Here is a 23,137-nt window from a genome sequence, read left to right as displayed (position 1 = left end):
AATCTAGGCATTCTACGTATCTGATTCACAAAGTGCTGACGTGTACTGTGTGCTGTAATGATTCAAAATTTGGATATTCCATGCTGTAAGTTAAGGAAATAAGTGGGCTGAAGTGTAGTGATCATTGGGTTCAGAAAACGTAAGTGTTGTTTAAAATGTAATTTAATTAAGTTATGTTTAAATTATATATGCTGTTGCTTATTTTAATTTAAAGGTTTTTGTGAATAATGTCTTACTTGAAATGTAATGTTTTGGTATTATATAAGTTTGTAATATGTTTTAATAGCCTGTAACATATACACGCTGGCTGCATTTAATCATGCGAATTGGCTTGCTATATTATTGAGGCACTGCTCTAGCGAATGTATTGTCATGTCAAAGTTAATAATTTAATTTGACTCAGACGGAACCAGTACAATACAACCTGTACCTATAGCGTTTCCCGTTGCTAATGTAGTTCAGTGTTATTTTGCTTTCGTCTTCTTTTGTTCTGACCACAATTCGTCCTGATACAGCTAACAATGGTTTCATTTTTAGGTCGTGAAAAATGACAGTTTATAGGAAACAGAAACCTGTCAAAAAGCTGATCATTCCCGCTAAGCGTAATATGAACCATACCATGTACACTGGCACCAACGATTTTAATCGAATGCTGGTGGGATATCATCAGATAATGGAATACCAGAGGAATAGCGAAGGTATAAATCATGGTTATATGTTTGAATACACATAGCAGTGCGCATGCGTATGTTATTATGGTACCTGTATACCTTTATAGTACATGCAGGCTCACCCGCGTGTCTATTGTCAATAAATACATCTCTGTTGAATCTGATTTATGGATCTACAGCAATATCAGCCTGATAGCTTCAGTAGATATAGTTTGTTAAATGACGATATAAAAGTGCTGGAAAAAGCTTACTTGAATGAAGTATATTTTGATTTTGTTGTTATAATATCTTTGTAAATTGAAGATCCTCAAACTCATTAAGGAGTTTAAAGTTTTCAAAGTGAGTTCTGCCTTTTCTTTTTTTTTTCTCCCTGGAAAAACGCATTACGCGCTTCTCCCACTTGATGGAAAGTGGGGGGGTGTGTGGGACTCCCCGGAGCCCTGGACGCCGAGTGCGCCCAAGTACGCCGGGTTTAGCCACTAAAAAACCAGCGGTACCCTCTGCGTCTTTCGATGGACGCCACGGGATCGCTTACGCATGCTACCGTGACGCCCTGACGGTCGGCCCACCTATGCGGGCCTCTTACACCTAGGGGTGATTCCCGGGGTACTGGGACCCCCCTAGTCCCTGCGGCGCCTATTGAGGCGGTGGGAGAAGGTGCGCGTAGCGCCTTTTCCTCCTCCCCGGTCGTCTTCTGCGGAGCGAGTCAGCGGCGGCACTCTCTTCCCGCTCCCGCTCCGCGGCTTCCTTCTGCGACATGACACTTTCGCAGAAGGAGCGCATCTCCGACCAGCACATCTCGCTACCGAGCATGGCGTTGATGATGCTCGGCAGCGAAAGGTCTCCGCCCATAGTCGCCGCAAGGGTGTGCCTCTGGGGCCCCCACGCAGCATACTCGTACAGGGTGTGGTACGCCGTATCCACTGGCGCACCACACTCGTGGCAGGAGGGTGTCTCCTCCCGCCGCGCTATCCCGTGCAGGTACTTACCGAAGCATCCGTGTCCAGTAAGTCCCTGCGTCATTCTGTACGACAGTGTGCCGTGCTTCCTCTCGACCCAGCGACTCAAGTGGGGACGGATCGCCTCTACTGTCGCTAGGCCCGCCGTGGGTGACCCCAGATCCTCCTGCCATCGGACGATCAGGGCTTGCTGGGCTAGAGCCCTGATCCGCCCGATCTCCGCCGACCCTGGACGTTCGCCGCGGTCCCTCGCCTCGACCCGGAACCGGTACACTTCCGCGAGCACCTCAGCCTGGAGCTCCCAGGGCGGATCGCCCGCGAGAAGTGTCGCCGCAGTCCACGACACCGTACGGTACCCTCTGACGCCCGATTTTTAGTGGTGAGGGCATCTAAAGTGAGTTCTGCCTACATGTGCCCAAGACCGAGCTATTTCTCATCTTTTTCACGCAGAATATACCTACAAACACCTTTTATTTCAGGGGAAGCGTCTGGAACTCAGCATTTCAACCAACTGGCTATGGAATGGAGTGAACATGACGGCGAAATTCCATGTATGTGTTAAGGGGAAGAATTTTATGATAATAATTACTGTTTCAAAAAACAATTTTACATAATATGACAATTTTTACAGCGTCCTCGACATCCCCTTATCCACCACGGCACGCGTATAGTATGGCTGCTTACAATAATCACCTTATTGTCGAAGGAAAAGTCAACGATCTCGTCACGGCGCTTGACAATATAGTAAGTCGTATTTTTCACATTCACACACACACACATATATATATACACGATAATTATAGAGCTGCTTAGACAAAAGATTTCCTTGTTCATCCGTTATATCTTGATCATCCATGGATGCCTACGTGGAGACAATTTGAAAATGAAAACCCTCCATTTAATATACTATACATTACTAGTACTCAACAAAATTTCTTTTAAGATAACAAATTTTACATCAATATCAATTATATTTAGAATAAAAGGTTTTATTGGCGCGCACTACTTGGCTACACAGAAAAGAGTCGTCGTCGCTAAACTAGGGATAAATACATTTGTATTTATTCGTTTTAGATTACCAATTGAAAAAAGTTATAACAACCACCTATATTACCATATAAACAGTAGATAATGTACTCCGTTACATAATACACTATTTGTTTTAATTATAAATAATTAACAAGTTGTCTAATTTAAGGTTCTGCAGCAATCAAACGCGCCCAAGCATTAAGTCTGCAGTTTGCGCCTCCACGAATTAGGATACAAGGTAGGTATTTATGCATACTGTAATAGCTATAGTTTTTAGAGAAACAGCTGTTCTTCGTCAAGAAATTCTTAAAGTATATGAAATCAATGACAGTTTCTTTTTTTATGGTCTTTTTTAATGTAATCATTATTAAAGAAACTTTTGTTGTTATTGGAGTCAATGAACGATTTAACTGTTATATTTTCATGTTTGTAATATTCAACAATAATAAAATTGAAAGATACAACACTGGGATTATGTTTAGTAACAAATTATTAAAAGAAATAAGAAAATTTATTCGCATATTTTAATAATACGCGGTAGAGGTAAGGTATGTCTATAGGAGTTTGGTTAATTATAAGTCTCTTAAGTAACTTCATGGGTAACGAAATAACGTATGTAAATAACGTGGCAAAAATATGTTTTTGGCGTCAATGCAGGTTGTGATCCGCCATTCCGTATTCACGGTAACTGTACAATCGTTAAAAAGTATAAATTTATAGCAATAAATAGGAAGACGATTTCTTATAAAGCGTTACTGAAATTTCCCTGAAAACAGTTTAATTAAAATTTGAATTACAAATATTGAAAAAAAAAAAATATAACTATTAATTCCTTCATTGTCTCTTTAAACAATATTTAAATAAAATATAAGATATGACTTAAAATATCTAAGCAACAAGTACATTCGTTTATAGATTATTAAAATCGACTACGGGCTTGAAAAGGATTCCTGCACTGAAGAAAATTGGAAAAACAAGCGTTATTTCGTTTACTAATATAATTCATTTAATATAAACATACGGTTATATTCTAAATACTGCTACTAGAAGAACCAAACTTTAACAGGTATGCCACAGTATCGTAAACTACAGCTTTGTTTAATATTACACTACAAGCAGTTAAGTAATTACTTCAATGGATTATATTTGTAATCAAAGATTATTAATCTGTGAACATGTGTAGTTTTCTTCGGGTAATTGTATATTTATCAATAGGTATAAGACTAATAGAGCTTAGTAACATATTGGTATACTTAAATTGTATTGAACTGGAGATAATTGTCTATTGGAATTATGATGTTACTCTATATTCTATAATAGTACTGAATCTATACATATGCGGAAAATGTATAAGTAAAATTTGCAACAACTGACCTCAGTGTAATACAAGTAACAAGTAGTAGGTATTATATTATGTAAACTATAAATACACTCTTACGTGCATACCAAAGTTACTTTCGACTTTTCGACCATATAATTGAAAACTATCTCAATTTTGAAAATAGAAAATCTATAATTAGTTTTTCAATTCAATTTGTTCTCTATGTATGGATGTATTCTTAATTTGAATTTGTTATTTATAATTTTAGAATCCTTAACGATATTAATACTCAGCGACGGTATTTTGTATACGAATTGCGTTGCAATATCTGCGCATGCGCAATGCACAATTTTATTTTATGTAACAATGTACTTTTTTAATATTGAAAACATCGAACGCCAAAGTGAATTAAATATACCTGCATATTTAAATATTATATTTTTACAATTATTTCTGTAGTTGTGATATTTGTCATCAATAATTGTATCGTTATGTTTTCTAAAGTTATACATATGTTGTCATACTGACATAACTGGTTGGATTATTATTGATATCTGACAGACAATTTAAAACCATTCATTTTTATATTTCGAATTCAATTCGGGTTGAATATTTTTAATTCAAATAAAGTTCAGAAATTTCTATTTTACGAACAAATTTAGTGCGGATACGCAGTTTCCTCTTCCCCTCCCCAAAACTAAGGTGGCCCCTTTGCCATATTGCATAATTTCATTCGTTCTGAACACGATTTAATTTGCCTTTCCATTGACATTGAAAGTATCACGTATTTTTTTTATTACTGACCAAAAAATAAAGATCCAAGGATCTTCTACAGCAACAGCCTGTAAATTTCCTACATTTTAGCGAACGCCTCCTCTCACTTTGAAGAGAAGGTTTGGAGCAAATTTTACTACTCTACTTCAATGCCGGTTGGTGTATACACATGTAGGTAGATTTCGTTGAAATTAGACACATGCAAGTGTCCCGCGATGTTTTTCTTCACAGCTGAGCACGAGATAAAGTGCTTGCCAAGATTTGAACACGCAATCATCGGATAAGGTACTATTTATTTTATTAGCATAGTAAACCTTACAGTATCTGGTTATAATCTATTTATGTTCCCATTTCAAATGTATCTCTAATCAATCTCAGTAGCATTAGATTTTGGTTAGAATGAAAGCTTCTTCACAGTTCAACGACGAAAACGTCCCAAGGGTCTAAGATTGTGTCTTCGGCTTTGCGAATATTATCGATTAAACTATTCATTAACTTCTTTGATTAATATTCTATAACTAATGGTTATCATATAATATATTGAATTATACACAGAAATAGAATCAAGGTTTAGCTTAGTATGTAATTAAAATAATTAAAAAAAATTACCACCCACGATTACGAATGAATTATATAATTATACATTTCGCTTACTCTTTTAGCTAAGAATTTGTAGTAAATACGTTTAACATAAAAAGAAACAAAAAAAATGATAAAAAAATACAAAAATTAAAAAAAATTGAAAAAATAATTGTACATAGATATTATAATATCACTCACACATTTATCGAAGTTATGTGTGAGTTTGTACGAGGGTGAATCAAGTTATTGGAAGTGCATTCATTTATTACTATATGAGCCTGTGGCTTTACCCGTTCAAAATTCATATAATCTACAGCATAGCTGAGTTGAGTTACATACTCTCTTTTATCCCCTAAGCCTCAGTGTGAATCAAAGAAGTAGAGTATAGCTATAAATAATCTCCATAACAAATTTCACTTACATAGGTTCAGCGATTTTAGTTGAAAGAGGTAACAGACAAAGTTACTATCGCATATTATTATAGATAGTCAAAAAAAGTGTTTTTTTTTTTTTAATTTCGTTTAAACGTTACTATTTACCACCAATATAGTAACAAGCAGCACAAGCACACACTAGGCGTCTAAAAGGATTCGACTAACTAAGCCTAATATATAGCTGGCTAACGGTAAAGATCAGTCAGTAAAATGTTTTTAAAGTAGGTGATAGAAGTGAGTTATTGCAATTGTATTGAACTAAATTTTATGCACTATTAATGAGAGAATATAAGGGAAGGTAATTAATTTAAAACGAGTGAAGTCAGAAACGCTAGCACCGTAACGCGTTAGGTAACGAATCGGTTTACCCTTCCCATAAGAAGTGATTGCGGATTTTTTTCAATATTTTCTCCAAGAATTTGATTCACCCAGTGAAGTTAATCTTAATAATAAGTGTTTTATTTTACTAGAAAAACGCTAGAGAACGCTAGTAAAGCTGAAAATAAGCTACTTGGATAATGCGGTTGCCATAAATTAGATATTGTAATATATGATAATTCTTAGTATAATATATTCGATCTATATATAATGGATGTACCTTAAATATGTAATGGATTCTAAGATGGTGCTTTAAAGGAGGCTCCTTTTAGTTTGTGTTTTCAGTCGAAAATTCTTATTTTTACAATGTATGACATACTGCTCTGGCGCAATGATCCAGTCACACATGAACTTCGAAACCAAAACTTAGGCTTTTAATAGGAAATAAACGACAGTCGTTATCGGTTAGAATGTTGGTCATTTAAAATTAACTTATAGACACGTTTTCGAGGAATGTAAAAAAAAAATCAGTTTACAAAAACGTACAAGTGAAAGTACATTTTTGAGTAATAGATTCAGTCATTTACCAAATCATATATTATTTCCGACGTTTCGTGACTGTTCGATATTTAGTTTGTCCAGAGGATTACACCTACCCGTTAAGTCCTAGGATGGCAAAACATACACATATAGTTTCCTTTGGGCGCCTCAAGAGATGACGAAGACTTACATGAAGGCATGGGCAATAGGCGCTAGCCTATTCCAAAATCTCCATAAGCCTACTGCGTTTATTAAAACGCTTGACTAGCAAATCAGATTTGGAAATACCTTTTACGATCAGTAAACATATTAATTGCCTAAAAATTTTTTTTTAAATGATTATTTAAATGATTTTATTAATAATTCAAAGACATGCTTCAATAAATAAAATTTTCCTGTACCATTAATAAATATAGAGACTTTTACTCAAATTATTGGAATCCATTACATAAGGCATAGGTACATTGATCTAGTAATATAAGTGTACATATAATTCGTCATTTATAAATCAGGTACCAAACCTGACAATGACACAAAATATTATCTCGAAAATTGCTTTATTAGATATTAAGATAAATGAAGTAGAAATAAATTAAATCGATTTGACCTGAGGATATACCACCCGCCAAAACGTGTTGCGATTTAATTATACTATAATTATAAGCGGTAGTGAAGTAAGTACTTGCGAAGTTACTATAATTACTGTTTAATAAATACTTATCATTAAAAAAACTAAATGCTAGGATGTTAATATATAAGAAAACGTGTTATATTTACTGGTGGTAGGACTCAGTTAGTACCACCAGATTATCGGATAATGCACTGTTGAGCAATATCGCGCATTGTTATGACTTGACCAGCAAGTAATATCTAGTCGAGTCTTTCTATTGAAGTGCATTCCAATATAACTGCACGCAGATTTTTTAAAATTAGCGATAAGAAAAGTTATATATTTATAAATCATCGTAGTTAGGGAATCATGTTTTAATAATTTTTAAATTTTACCCTGGATGAAGGCTAATGCACTGAGTCCAGTGCATATATTAGTTTTACCTAGGCTTATTTCATCTTTCATCACCTTTACCAATTTACCAATAGTCTTCCTATAATCCTAATGGTACTCGAATCTCGCTATCGCGGTCTGATATACCGAGTGAGCGAGCCACTTTGGTTAACAGCTAAAGAACCATAAAACAACAGTTAGATATACGCAGTGAGGTGAATGTTTCACAACACACACACAGGAAAGAAGACTTTCCTATAGCTTAAGAAAACTATTTTTGAAAATTGAAATATTCTCTAGAGAAGTTTCTCTTCTTTAATTGATTTCGTTCTATTCTACAATTGTAAAATGCGCAGTCCATGGAAACCCATAGTGGTTTTATTATGATCAAAGCGGACGATTAGGAAAGTGTTTCATTAATTACGATTGCTTCGGTTGATAAAGAATTTTTTTTTTATTTAATAATTAAATTATTATCGCTAACTATTTCCTTGTAATTTAGTTATTCTTTTCGTAATTTCGATATCCTGAAATGTTATTTCTCTTTCATTATTTTGGTATAAATTATTTGCGTTGGAATTATTAACTAGTAGTTTACGTGTAATAAAAATTAAAAGAGATATATTTTAGAGCAATAAAAACCCGATAGGTTTCCGAGGAAACCTACTTGGGTAGGTACCACCAGCTTACATTTATGTACCGTCGAGCAACAAGCAATACAAAGTAAAAGGAGACATGTGAGAACTTAGTATATAAAAGCGCATATTTATCAATGCACTGCAATTATCAACTCGGTTCCTAATACTACTAACGATTTCTATACCAATTTAACGTACAGAGGTCCTACGATTATGAACGCCTTGGAGGATTTTGTATCCGCCGATCTTAATTCGTTAATTTGGTCTGTCTATGCAATAGTTGTAAATCAGGATTCTCATTGATGTAGTGAGAAAAAAATCCCATCTTTGGATATAAGCCATTTGTTTTTTCATCACTGTTCAACCACATTGTAAATCATATTAAAGAAATAGTAAGCAATGAATATGTTATTCGCACCAGTTACAACTCACGATTAGCAGTGCATTTGTAATTCTAGTTAAGTATTAAAATTATATTCATGTACATAATATGTAGGTTAAGTAAGTCGTTGTTACGAAATACGATGATGTTGTTGTAGGTACTGTCGGGGTAAGAAAAGGTTCGTCATCTTAAGATCTATTTTCCTGTGAACGATAGTCTGCTTTACCGATCGAGAATATATCACACTGACAGCCATATTTTGACAATTCAGCAGAAGATATCACATCAAATTTAAATTTGGAATTACTAATTTCACCATTAAAAAGATTTCATGTTGAAAACTAGACGTAGTCCAAAGATGTTACACTATTTTGATCCAAGTTGTCATACTATATAAGTTTAATTTTATATGCAGTTGACATTTTGGTGTTTTAGTTTCAAAAGGTACTAAGAGCTTACTACTTGATAAAGGAATGAATTTGAAAACTGACGAAAATTTTCTTACTCTGACTACGTTCAAAGGTACTATTACTACTACTAGTAGTACTAGTACTATTTTATTATTTCGTAATTATAAGCTAAGAGTTGATACAAATTATCAAATTAAATTTTAATTGCAATGACACTGTGTATGGTCGATTAAGATTTTCACAGTAGTCATAACATCGGTGTTATTAGTATTTGGCATTCAAGCTGTTCGAAGCTTCCGTTTGTATAAATTATACATAAATAAAAAACATAACATAAATAATAATTATTAATTATCATTGTATTTAATTAGTAATTTAAGTGCAGGTTTATTAATTAATAATTATGTCGATAAGTCCGTGACTGTGAATGATATTTTGAGGGTACACATGAATGTGTTTGTATTTTTCTAATCCGAAATGAAGCATGAATGGGCCAGTTGAGTATAACTACAGGCACTGCAGACATGACAAATAAGTCGATTGTAAGAACACGTTCTATCTAAGTTACACTGACGGGACATATTGGATGTCTCCTATCTATTAATACTAATTCAAGTTTGGGTATTGATATCGCACAACAAAGACACTCAACATCTCAAACGTTACAGAGTAATGCTATTTGAAGCCGTTTAATGCAAATTCTATGGATGGTTTTGAGGTAAACAAAAAGAGATTGTTCGTGGAGTATTAGTAGTTCTTCTTTATTTCTTGCTTGTGGTAGTAGGATTCAGAATTCATTAAATTCTCCTTGTATTAACACTCTCATAGGTAGATTACTCCTGAAGCTTAGCAAACGGGTTCGTTTATTCACAGGCATAATGTACTTAATCACTTTTTAATTATTATAGAGTAGTAAAAAATCTTCTAAATACATCGTAAGTTTCTTATCTTGGTTTCGGCAATATTTTGAACCGCGGATGTTATAAAGCGCGATGTAATGTAATGTAATCTATGTATAGTGGCAGGGAACAAAAGCAAATGCGTTCCCAGGAAGTCAAACCCTCTCGTTTGTGTTATCGCGCGTTGTATATTTTACCGCACTCAAGTAATCATTGTCTAATTGTTTTGGAACTATAAGTAAGCCACTATGATACATGAGCATCTGTCAAGCAAACTGTCTGTCAAACACGTAAGGTGTTGCCAATTGTTTATACTTACTTTTACCTTGATTACTTTAAATTATATTTAAAATAAGAACAACAATAGAAAACAACGGATTTTCGCTTTTAGTGTCCTTTGAAGGCCTGTCCGGGTAGGTATTATTCGCTTAATATGATTTATTCCGAACACAAATACATTGTGTCTCGTGTAGCGATGTTGAGCGAGTTATATTGGTTACAGTTTTATATGACTTAACATCTTATCATTTATGATAGACGTCATATAAAAAATCAGAGATTTTTGTATATATTATCATTATTATTACAATTCTTGACGATCGTGTTGATTAATGAGGGATAAATCCGAAATTGATACTGTTAATTGTAATGCTGCTATATACAAATATCATACACCTCACAAAATAAATGTAGTATTAGTAGAAATTTATAAAGACACAAGTAATTATTTACAAGGTTTCCTGTCTACAATCGAAATCCCTAGAGTAGTTACTCACTTGCTGAGTCTAATTATGGAATAAGATAAAAGATTAATAGACTACATTTGGTGACGTCATAGTTTGATACCCAGTTTTCAAGATTTTTTCTACCTTACTCCTATCACAAGTGTTACGTACTGGCAACATTAGTACTTCCTCGAACAAAAAAAAAGGGATCGATATCGATAGTCATCGGTAGCAAGTTAAGAATATAATTATTTAGTCATAGAAAAGATGATAGTATAGAAAACTTCCTCGGGAAGCTTTGTCTTTGATATTTAATAGTGGGTTAACGTGTAACTTAACTCGATCGATAATTGTTATTGATACATATAAATAGGATTAGCGGAAAATAAACGATATATTTAAAAGAAAAATGTTAAAAGTTTTTTTGGTATAAAAACCGCCTTATTAGGTAAAACGCGAAAAATCTAACGAAATTCGCATTAAAAAAGAAAAAAATAAAAAAAAAAACATTAAAAAAATACAAAAAAAGAAAAAAAATGCGTGTTTAACATAAGTGTAGGTAAAATTCTATTAAATTGAGCCTGACATTACTGATCTCATTCACTCTTTCAAGATGAAATTATTAATGCACTGTATATGTATCAACTCGTCTTTCGATATCTCACCTAAATCATAATCTCATCAATAAATCGTGGAGTTCAGTTCATCATTTTAGGAATATGTTCCACGTAATAACAATTCTTAAACTTGCGATATAAATGTCAACATTTTAGGTAAACTGTTTACTTTTTGGTAGGGCTATGTGCAAGCCTGTCTGGGTAGGTACGAACCACTTATCAGATACTCTACCGCCAAATAACAGTACTTGGTATTGTTGTAGTGTTTGAACGGAGAGTGAGCCAGTGTACCTACTGGCAGACATAACATCTTAGTTCCCAAGGTCGGTGGCGCATTGGCGATGAACGGAATGGTTAACATTTCTTACAGGGCCATTGTCTTTGTGGCTCATATGCTCGTTGGCCAATCAATAGCATAAAAAGAAGTTCAATGTGGCTGTATTTTTCCAAACATGATTAAATCATCCACTTGCATTTATAAGTATTAATAAGCACAACTCAAAGAGTTAAAACTGCATTTTATAGTGATGTAGCATCGTCTCAAATGACATTCGTAATTTTCAGCATAAACCATTCGTGCTTGAAGAAATCAAGTACTCACCTTCTGTTGATGTGTAATTGATGGCTCTAATGATAAAATGATATCGTTAATTGCTTGTTAGGGTCAGTAAGACAGTCTGACTACTACAACCTCAAGAGACAGAAATCTTTAGTCGCACTGAGCGCCGTTGCCTAATGACAGATATTTTCATAATAACTACCGTAATTTTAAACGTTTTATTGTTTGTAGAATCATTACAATCTTGAGAGATAACATATTATAATATTTAGAATTTTACAGTGATTTTACCAAATATTGGTTTTAATAATAACTTTCTCTTGCTGGTATGCTAGTGGCTTTATGCCCTTAACATTTGAAATTTTATTCAAATGAGATATTTCAAAATTTTTACTCAGATCGGTAATTAGTTATATTTAATAGATTTTAATAGTATAAGTGAACAACAAAGAAAAAAAAAATTCCTGTAGACTTTAGTACGGCACATATTAAGTGTTTAGTTGAAAATATACATATGTAAAAGCAAGTAGCGACGCAGAATTATAGGGGTTTCAAAAACCAAAGACCGATTCCTCTGCCTCGTTATTGATACTTATTTCGCTAAAATATATTACCCTTTGGGCTGAAGGCATAATACTAGTTCTACTAAATAATCATTACACGTGATGTCTTTTCGAGTGATCGAAATATCTGTTCACAGGCACTAGCATAGTTTCTAATTTCAATTGATGTCTTTGCTATATTAAATATATTTGAATACAATTTTCTATGCACTATAGATATAAGACACATGAATAAAAAAAGTTTCTGACCTTGCGAGGAAAGGCTAGATAGAAAGGTCGTGAGTTGATAATTTAACCTTTCCTTTTCAATATATTCCTTCTTAAATTCCTACTGGAATCTTCTTTCTTCTAAATGAATAGTATATGCAAATAGGCCACCTGATTAATAATCGCACTGAAAAACTGCATGTTTTGATAACAGAAGTGAATTAAATAAAAAAATGTTATAATATAAATTTTTAGAACTGATTTCATAATAGAATCGTTAATCGCGATTTTAACAGAAATTTCCAAAGTGACTTTGGTATGCAAAATTTTTCGGATCAAACTTATTGTAAAATGTCTGCGGACGAAAACGATATGACATTAGGATTACTACGTAAAATCAAAATATGTATTACGTCCTTTGTATTATTTTTTCCGACTTGAAATATATTTTTGTACACGTGATATGATAATAAAAACAATTATCACATTTATGATATAAACATCAACATGTTTAATGAATAATTTAATGAATGTCTGAGGATTTTTAAGTGTATGTTACATTTTATAAAACTGCTTTCTTAGTAATTTCACCTTATTCTAACTTATATGTTTTGAAATGAAATATCTAAACTTCAAATATAAACTAAAAAATTGCAACTTGATTTTGCAAGAAATTGAACTTGCAACATATAAGTTTTTAATATTGCGTTACTTTACAATAAAAACGACTTACTAAACTCTTTTAAAAAGTATTAATTTATTAATATAAGAATTAACAACATTAAATGCTTAAATATATACAAATATGAACTAAAACTAGTTACTGTATAAATCTTGACCGCGTGGAATGGTGGTAAGAATGCTTGCAGCATTTCCCCGTTGAATCGCAATTCCGATCCTCTGGGCAAAAAACGAACCAGCCCTCCTGTCACCAGTGGAGGCAATGAGGCGGGTGTTATACTTTTGATGAACTCTTTTTATATAATATTTTTTCAATGTTATTTTATTAACTTAAATCTGAAGACTCTTTAAAATTAAAAGATCAAACTTAAACGTTGATTCAATTAAAGTCGAAAATAAAATGCTCGAGTATTTGTTTTTATTAACATGTTACATACTATATGATTACATAAAAGGTATTTGTATACGAAATTTACAATTATAACATAAATTTTGTAATAGTGTAGAGGATTTTATGTAGTTATCAAATGTTTCTAGATAAATTTGTATAAATTTATTATTTGAGTATTATGAAAACGGTCGCTATAGCACCATAATGAATTTATTATAGATAGCTACAGAATTATACACACATATATATACTAAAACTAAAAAATGTTTCCACATTTCATTTTACTTCGTATAACGTAGATTGAAAATGAAAATTTGGGAATTTTTCGTTAATTTAATATTATATTTAAAACAATTTGTATCTAATATCGTATGAATAATTATCTGTTATAAAATATTCAAACATAAAATGATGTAAATAATACTATTTACTGACTTACTTATAAAATACAGTTGTGTCTATTAAAGTATTAAGTCAATCAATGTCTATATGTGGGGGTAACTACTAAAATAAACGAATTTTACAGTAATCTGTGTGACATTTAACTCTTTTTATATAATAAAATAAACAACGCGAACTTGTTATATTCATAGTAAGTATATATTTTCGTCGTATTCACGACGACTGCTAGGATGTTACACAAGGCCTATGAATATCACTTTGTGGTACTGGTATTTATAGTCAATATATTATCAGTATCTTTGTTTGCTGTCAGGAATGTATATATCAGGAATGATACTTGTAGCTTATAAGAAATAGTATAGGAACTCTATCAATTAGGTACTTATAAAACAATTCGTTTGAATAAAATCTGTGTTATTCTTATCGTGATGGAAGTTTCATATCCTTGATAACGTTTTTGAAATGAAATGTTTGATTTAAGGATAAAAGTGTTTTAATTTTACATAGAAATGAAGAATTATGTTTAACTTAATTAATTATGATTGTAATTTGTCGTTTTCTATTGTTTCCTTCTAAGTAGAATAGTTTTTATAAAAAAAACATGTGTTATACCTTTGTACGTCTGTTAAAATATATTAAATAACAAAAATAAAAAAAAAAACCTACTAACATATTCAGTGGTTTTATTTAATTATCCCGATCGAAACACGCATCCCGCTCACAAGTTGCAGGATTTTTTTTAATTCAAGGGCGTTCCGCAGTGTCCGTTCTAGTCGAGCGTTTTGACGTCCAAATCATTAATAAAGAGTTTCTGTGTGATTATATTCTCTTGTACTTTACCCGGCGATTCAATTAATTGTATTGGTCTTGATCATTTTTATTAATTTAAAGGCCATTTCTTAAGTAGAAGGTATGGTATTCTCTTTATTATATATTCTAATTGTAATTTTCCTATATAAGTATATTGTTTGAAAAAGTAAATTTTATTAAAAATAAAATATTTACCTATTCATTATTATAATTAACATTAAATACTTATTTGGTAATTCATCTTCCATCATCCATCAGTAACCAAATACTTCGCTATTTAGAAACACGACATACATTACGAAACACACACACACACACACACTTTCTTATAATAGTCGTTCTGTAAATAAAGTGATTAGTTTAAATTCTCAAGACATCGCATGATTTTTGTATTTTCACCCAAAAACACTTTGATTGTCGTTTAATTTGTATATTTAAATAAAACTTCATTGATTATTACTGGAGAGTCACATAAAATCCAAGAGAGAAGAAATAATGGCTGTATAATTATATTATATATTATTATGTTTAGTGATAATACAAAAAAAGGTCATGACTTTAAAAAAAGCAGATACAAAACTTAACTATTCCTAATAGAGTAATAGACCGGGAGATGATAATGACGAAATATTTGGTCATTTGTACCAGTATGGCGGTTCTTCAGGGGTCTAATCACGTATAGGCAAAAAGGAAAATGATGGCCGTAGCGCTCGTACCGGCGACCCACTCGCGTGGGCATTAACCGAACGCGTCGGAAAAATAACGAGTGTCGAACAATTTGTTCCACAAAAATGCTTGTATTTTCAGATAGTCGAAAAAAAAGAAGTAAGCCGTAGCGTAATGCCATACTTCTCGGGTGTGGCTTACAGCCCGCCATACTGACGCGAATACGTTAATTTTAATAAAACAATTCAACCATTTGTACCAGGCTAATTTTTGCATAGCTAATCATCGTCGAGTAGCCACGAAATCGTTTGGCCATAAAAAAAAATTACCGCCATACCACTGCAAAGGGCAGTGGTATGGCGGCCATTGGGAACAGTCGGAAAAGTATGGCAGGGTGATTTTCGTGAATGGCTACTCGACGATAATTAGCTATGCAAAAATTAGCCTGGTACAAATGGTTGAATTGTTCTATTAAAATTAATGCATTCGCGTCGGTATGGCGGACTGTAAGCCACACCCAAGAAGTATGGCATTACGCTACGGCTTACTTCTTTTTTTTCGACTATCTGAAAATACAAGCATTTTTGTGGAACAAAACGTTCGACACTCGTTATTTTTCCGACGCGTTCGGTTAATGCCCACGCGAGTGGGCCGCCGGTGCGAGCGCTACGACCATCATTTTCCTTTTTGGCTTGCCTTGATTAGACCCCTGAAGAGCCGCCATACTGGTACAAATGACCAAATATTTTGTCATTATCATCTCCCGGTCTATAAGTAGTACGTTAATTACCCGTAGACTGGTCAACTCAGCACAAAGTGCTACGCTTCTAGTGTTACGTAGCTCGTAGCTCTGTGTCTACGCCCCACTCGAAAAGCATACTTCGCCTATGAGCTATGCTTTTCGAGTGGTACAGTCGCATGTCTGTTTTTTGTCACTTAACTATTGAATCAAACATTGTTATCAAACGAATATATTTCAAGTTAAACAGAATTACATTACCAGCTTCCAATATCGCTTTTATATTTTGGAAATTAATTCTTACGTTTATTAATGGACAAATTAAATGTATGAGCTTACAAGGGATGGTACGACGACCTCCATGGTCGAGTGGTGTGTACACTGGTTTTCATGGGTACGCCACTCTGAGGTCCCGGGTTAGATTCCCGACTGAGTCGATGTAGATTAGTATTAGTTTTCTATGTTGCCTTGGGTCTGGGTGTTTGTGGTACCGTCGTTACTTCTGATTTCCATAACACAAGTGCTTCAGCTACTTACGTTGGGATCAGAGTAATGTTTGTGATGTTGACTCATATTTATTTATTTATATTTATCTGTTATGTTCCCGCTCTAATAAGTACAAATATAAAGATATATTTTTTGTATCCTAATTCAATGTAATCCTTTCTGATGTTGTAAATGTTATAAAACAAAAAACACAATGAATCAGTTTGTATCGCCAGTGTCAGCGTAAGGCCTCGCGGTGCAAAGGGGCTCGAGCGCCGACAATTTGAAAAAGTACAATTTAACATTGGGATCTGAGAACAAGGGCTTCGCAAACTGTCACAGTGAGATTCGATCTTGTGCCGCCACTGTGTATCGCAAATATATATTAGGCTTTGCCGTAATGATTTTATATATCTTATGAGTCAGCTGTACACGGTAGCAATGTTTAAAAGAACAGGAAATAAAATCATATGGGCTATTTGGATAAATTAACAGTTTAGAACAACGATGTAGATTATAAAGTTTTCAACTTTTGACCACTGCTGACATTTACATAAACACTTGATATATGAGAATAGTAATTAAACAAAAGCATGTGTTATGTACACGTGTCATGTGTATATCACCTGTACATAACACATGATAAATGACGACGAAGGAATTTTAAGAACAGTTCCACCTGAATGCAAATAAATATGAATTTGACAAAGTGATACCAGTTAAAAAAAAGTATGAAACTGATAGTCAGTTCCGCAATGTACCGCTAGATGGCGCTCCCCAAGAAATAGTTATTATTATTGTATAATTTTATTTAGTTATTTTATATTATTATAAATATGATAGTTTACATAATAGTAGAAGAGATAATCAAACGACTAAATATGTATCAATGTTTATTTCGAATTTATTCTTTCTTTAATAGCGGGTGGATGGACAATTAATAATGTAAATGTTTTAACGTAACAGATGGGCCTTACAATCTTTAAAAAATAAACGCCGTATCTATCTCTCCTTCCGACTTCACACCATTAGAATAAAGGCCTACCTGAAACGTTTATTTCGTAACATATGACTTTTTGGGTTTATACCGCGCCTGTAACATAGGCGTGTTTTCGACATCTTCAACAACAATCGTCATTTTCAGCTAATTAAAAAAAGTTTTTACTTCGTTCATTATAGCAATCAAAACAATATTTAAGATGTAGATGCTTTTTTGCATTTAGTAGCTAAGGGTCAAAGTCTGGAAAATATTGGTTGGTTATATTTATATATCATTGTCAGTTATTTATGAAATTTTGAAAATAATTCCTTCAAGAAATGAAATATAGGATCCGTTGATTAATATATTTTTGAGTTAAAAAAAAAACCGTAAATTACTTATTCAACGTAGTAACATTCCACTTTCTTATTGATGGTCTAATTAAACACTACCATCGGTTCGGAAAAAGGAACACCCTGACCTGAGAAGAACCGGCGAAAGAAACTCAGCAGGTTTTTTGTTTTTGTCAAAAGTTAGTGGGATATTCTAACAGTGGATTGATTAAAAAATATTCTTTGGACCTATTTCGTGCGTTTTGCGTCCCGTTTCTATCTAGACATAATATCAAATATTTTTTCTAAAAAATAACACCGACTTCAAAGTGATCAACAAAAAGTAATAAAATAATTTGATTTAAACACGCCTTAATTGGTGTTATTTTTTAGAAAAAATATTTTATTTTACTCATTTTAGTGTTATTTTCTCAAAAAAGAAATTAAAAGTCCTTATGTATCAAATGGTTATTTGTTGATTTTTTTAAAAAGCTCTGAACCTATTTCAATCAAACTTATATGGGACCAATTCTGGAGCATGATATACCAAACAATAACATAACAAAAGAGTCGTATAAATCCATATATTAATGTTGAAAGAACTATTTCCTAACTCCTAGTAATTGAGGACTTACACCTTCCATCATCAGCTCTATGTTATATCATATCTATATATACTGGTCGAATTGAGAACACTCCTTTTTTGAAGTCACTTAAAAAATGGAATACGGAGAGCGGCATATAAAAGACATCAGGTCTGTAAGGTATTTTCCATCTAAGAATATATCAAGGATCGTCATCACGGGCATGGCGGAACAAGTCCAGGACGAAGCGAGTGGAAAATGCCTCCCACGCTTCCTCGACCCACGCTCGCTCGACCCACGCCCGTTCGTCCCACGTCCGTTCGCCTTACGCATGCGCATTACGCTTGCACCCTAGTGGGCGTTCTTTAGCTAATGTATTCAACACGCAGCAGCGGCGTTCGGTCCCAGGTTCAAGCAGGTTGTGTATTTTTGTGTAATTGTGCATTAAGACTTACTAGTATAGCATTGTGTGCGGTGAACTATTTAGTCTATTTTCATTTTCTCGTGGAATTTGAATAACAAAGATTAGATGAGGGTCATGAGACCAGACCCTGCAGATTTTAACATATAAAAACAGTATAATTCCAAATAAATTGCTTGATTCTATTTTTAATTTATATGGCTTTATGTGGGATACGGAACAATATCTACCTATAGTTAGGTAATAAAATCCGTAAATATATCTCGGATCATAATCTCTTTAAATCATTAAAACAACAATCTCAATATTCTTTGGTTGTACTCTTCGTAGTATTAAAAGCTTTAAAACAATACCAAGAAACAATAATATACATTGTTCCCAAGTCTCGGGCACGTGGTTAAAGACAACTGTTGCTTCAATTTTGTTGACGAAGTTGGTTTGAAGCTTTTTTAACGCGTGTTTAAAACAATAACAATAAATCAATATATATATCTATCTATAACTATCTTAATATATCAATTTTTATTGTTAGTATATTACATTATAATTTTTTTTTTTAAATGTTTAATTCCTTAAACTTAGTACTAAATATATTACCAAGATTAACTTTACCATAGAAATCATTTAAATTATATAATAAAAATGATGTAAATGTGAGTTAGTCACACTTTCACGTCTTCACTACTCAAGAGATGATTATAAAAGTTTGCCAATATGTTATCAGGGGTACAAAAGAAGATACAGGGCACTTAGTACCTGACCTACCCCACATAGAAGGGTGAAGGCGCGGGCGTAAACTAAAATACTACAAGGCCTTTTGTTTGCACAATATAAGCTTGATTGGTGAGCTTCATTTGTTTTTCATGTAGCAGATTTAGAAGTATGTAATGATATATTGTATATGATGTTCAAATGGGTAACTATATCTCAATTTTTCCGCCCTCAGATTGCTTTGTATCGTATTGATTTAAAGCTAGACATGCGCAGACTGACGACCTGGGTCTAGCTCGCTAGCCCCGGTGAAAATCTAGGGATTGCTCATTCTACCTTCAAAGTATGATGACGTGTGGTTGATTCTCCCTTATTTTTATTAGTGCATAAAATAAATACCATTGTCTAATACCTAATATAAAAAGCTTTTATCTTCGGCGGACGCTTAGCGACGGTTGGATTTAAATACTGCAAGTATAATACTATATGACTTATAAAAACATTGTACGTGAAATTCGGATTCGATGTTTTTCTTTTCATTATTATAAACATATACTTTAAGAATACGTCCAATAAATCTATAGAAAAACCGTTTTAAATTAGCATTTGCGAAATCTATTCTCGTTAATATAAATTGCGAATTACTTTTAAAATTATTTATTATAAAGAAGAGTACATAAGCTGAGCCTTTGTTTAATATAATTATCTAAGGTGATAATCTTTTTGTTCATCTATTTATATAGAATATGTATGTGTTGTTTTGGGTTACATAAAATTTTCACACAGACGAAATAATTGATTTTTACTTGTTGCGCGAAACTTGGTTCGTCTGTTTACATTTCGCACGTTAAACGACAAAGCGTGTTTGTGTTTTGACGTTTCAACCAACACGATAATCTATACTACCCGCTTTATTATATTTGTTTAAAATGCATATAACAAATAGACCATACTTTGTTTTAGTAGCATTCGATTGTCATTGCAAAATAAATATGGCAATTTGAATTATTTGCGTATTGAATTCAAGTATTTGTAATGTAAACGGGATACAAATAAAACGGTGAAACATGAAAACGCTACGCGATGTTCTCGTATTGAGGTATGATTTGTAAAATTTACGATTTAAATGTTAATTACAGAAAATGGCGCGTATAGTACTGGAGGTGAAGCAAGAACTTCCTGACGACGATTATCGTACGTCTTTTAGCATATTTCACATATTAAAGTATAGTTTAGTATAGTATAGTATAGTATTCATAGCTAGGAACATATTTGTAGCAGTATTTATAATTTTTTGAAAAAATATTAAATGCTATCTAATATTCAAATTTAATATTCAATGATTTTTGGCATAATGACCAACTGCAAGTTTCATAAAAAAAATTGCTACGCTCAATTTCATGTCATTCTTAAATTAAAATAACGGTGTTTATACATACTGTTATATAAAAGTAATGAAATTGTATCATTCAAGATACGATGACATCCAATTCTTCCGCATCATCAAGTGACACGGATGATACGAAGGATAACATCCACATTCCGATTATGGAGAGACTGGACAGGGTCTTTCAACAACTTGACGATATTGTACGTATCATTTTACAAAAAGTAACTTGGAAACATATTTGAATAACTTTTAATATTTCAATTATATTCAAAGGTAAAGCCAACAACTCCAGAACGACGCGAATATTTGAGAAATAAAATTAACTTCATCGTTAATAGCTTCGATGGTCACGATTGCCACATTGGAGAAACAAGGGTAAATATAAATATATTTACAATTTGTTTTGCTTAAAGTAAATATGTAAAATAATTATATCATTTCTATATAACAGGCCGAGGCGTGGGCGAGACAGAATCAAGAGTACCAAAGTAAATGCCCCGACTATGGATGGTTCTATAAATACAGGGAGCCTAGACGACGTAAACAAATTTAAATTACTGAATATATCATTTTCGAAATAAACATTCGTATATATATTAATTAGTAAAATAACATATTTTTTCAGCTGCATCACCTCCCCCGCCGCGAAGGAACGGGTGTGACATAAAAACCAATGCTGACCGCGAGGCTGCTGTCAACAAGATCTATGCTTTGGTGAAGGATATAGACAATGTAGTAAGTACTTTATTTAGATAGACTTTAATGAAGAACAATTATTATTTTACATTACATCTTCAAAACGTATAAGAGTTGTATGTTGTTTAACAGATATACCGTAAGCCGAACACAATGATAAATCGCCCCCCGATGTACTTCAGCTCGCGTCACGGTGGTTCAACCTCGACCTCGTCGTCGACTCGCCCTCGACGCGATAAGAGGAATCTGAATATTTCTCCGGCGTCAGTAATTATCCATTGTTCTAAATGCAAGTCTTTAAATAGACACATCACGTTCCTACGGAATGGGTAACAGTTTATTGATTCGAGATGTTTATTTCGTCTAGATTTTGTGTGTCGTGGAATAATGATCTCTTTTTTTTCTTACAGACACCAAGCTAGCCGACGGAATAGGATATTTTTTTAAACTCGTTTGTTTTCGCTACATCGCACGGTAACAAACAACAACAAAAATATTAGATTTATCCGTATAATTTAATTTTAAATTGATTCCTATTTTAAATAATCAAATTCTAGGAACTAAAGCTACATATTTCTTACACTGTAAAGGTAAGTTACTATGAGTTGTATATAAATAACAGTCAAAATGGAGTTGGAAATCGCAGCGTTTTAAGTAGTGGATATACGTCAAATTACTTCTAGACTGATTAATTCTTTCTTGGCTATTGTCGGCATAGCTAAATAATAATATTATAAATATTATATATTATTCGACATCAAAATATGAAAACAGTTAAAAGTAATAAATTAATTGGTATAATATCCTTTGAATATGTTTAAATTTCGAACATTTTTTAATTTAAATTGGTATATTAGCTTACACAATAGTAATCTTACCCTATTTTATATTTATAACGATTTTTTTTCGAAATTATCAATCTGATATTTGCTTCATTAATTAGGATTGGACGAAAAATGTTCTGAAGGGGTTTCTCCGCAATTACAGGGCACGGAAGGTGATGGTAACGCCTAATTGTACAAGATCAGCGACGTATATCCACATCTTGATAAAAAAAAATAATAACAAATAAATTGTTCATTATATTTTTTCAGACGATATTGGAGAAATCTTGTCTCGCCATCCCGTTACGCTCCGAAGATGCGCTTGAAATGCTGAAGGCGGCTTCATCACTTGGTTTTAAATTATCGTAATTAAAATTCCTTTAAATTCCTTTAA

General features: G+C 33.0%; 1 protein-coding gene across 6 annotated transcripts; it reads left to right on the top strand.

Annotated features, from left to right (window-relative positions):
* LOC124543329 lies at nt 1-23,117 on the top strand. 6 transcript variants are annotated; one of them, XR_006967450.1, is made up of 9 exons: nt 20,169-20,303; nt 20,973-21,027; nt 21,308-21,423; nt 21,497-21,598; nt 21,675-21,762; nt 21,849-21,958; nt 22,052-22,186; nt 22,330-22,393; nt 23,014-23,117. XR_006967450.1 is itself a non-coding variant. In XM_047121522.1 (9 exons), exons 2-8 carry the CDS (start codon nt 20,976-20,978, stop codon nt 22,364-22,366), a joined length of 702 nt encoding a protein of 233 aa, XP_046977478.1. In that variant the 5' UTR covers nt 20,169-20,303; nt 20,973-20,975; the 3' UTR covers nt 22,367-22,393; nt 23,014-23,117. The 6 variants fall into 6 exon arrangements, 4 of the variants coding, with proteins under 4 accessions (XP_046977477.1, XP_046977478.1, XP_046977479.1 ...); XR_006967449.1 differs by having other exon boundaries at nt 22,052-22,248; nt 22,330-22,509; XM_047121522.1 differs by having other exon boundaries at nt 22,052-22,248.
* Nucleotides 23,118-23,137: the final 20 nt, after the last annotated feature.

The sequence above is a fragment of the Vanessa cardui genome, chromosome Z (genome assembly GCF_905220365.1).
Source record: "Vanessa cardui chromosome Z, ilVanCard2.1, whole genome shotgun sequence".
NCBI classification, from domain to species: Eukaryota; Metazoa; Arthropoda; class Insecta; order Lepidoptera; family Nymphalidae; genus Vanessa; species Vanessa cardui.
Note: the sequence above shows the minus strand (reverse complement) of the source record. Positions and strands in the feature narration are given on the sequence as shown.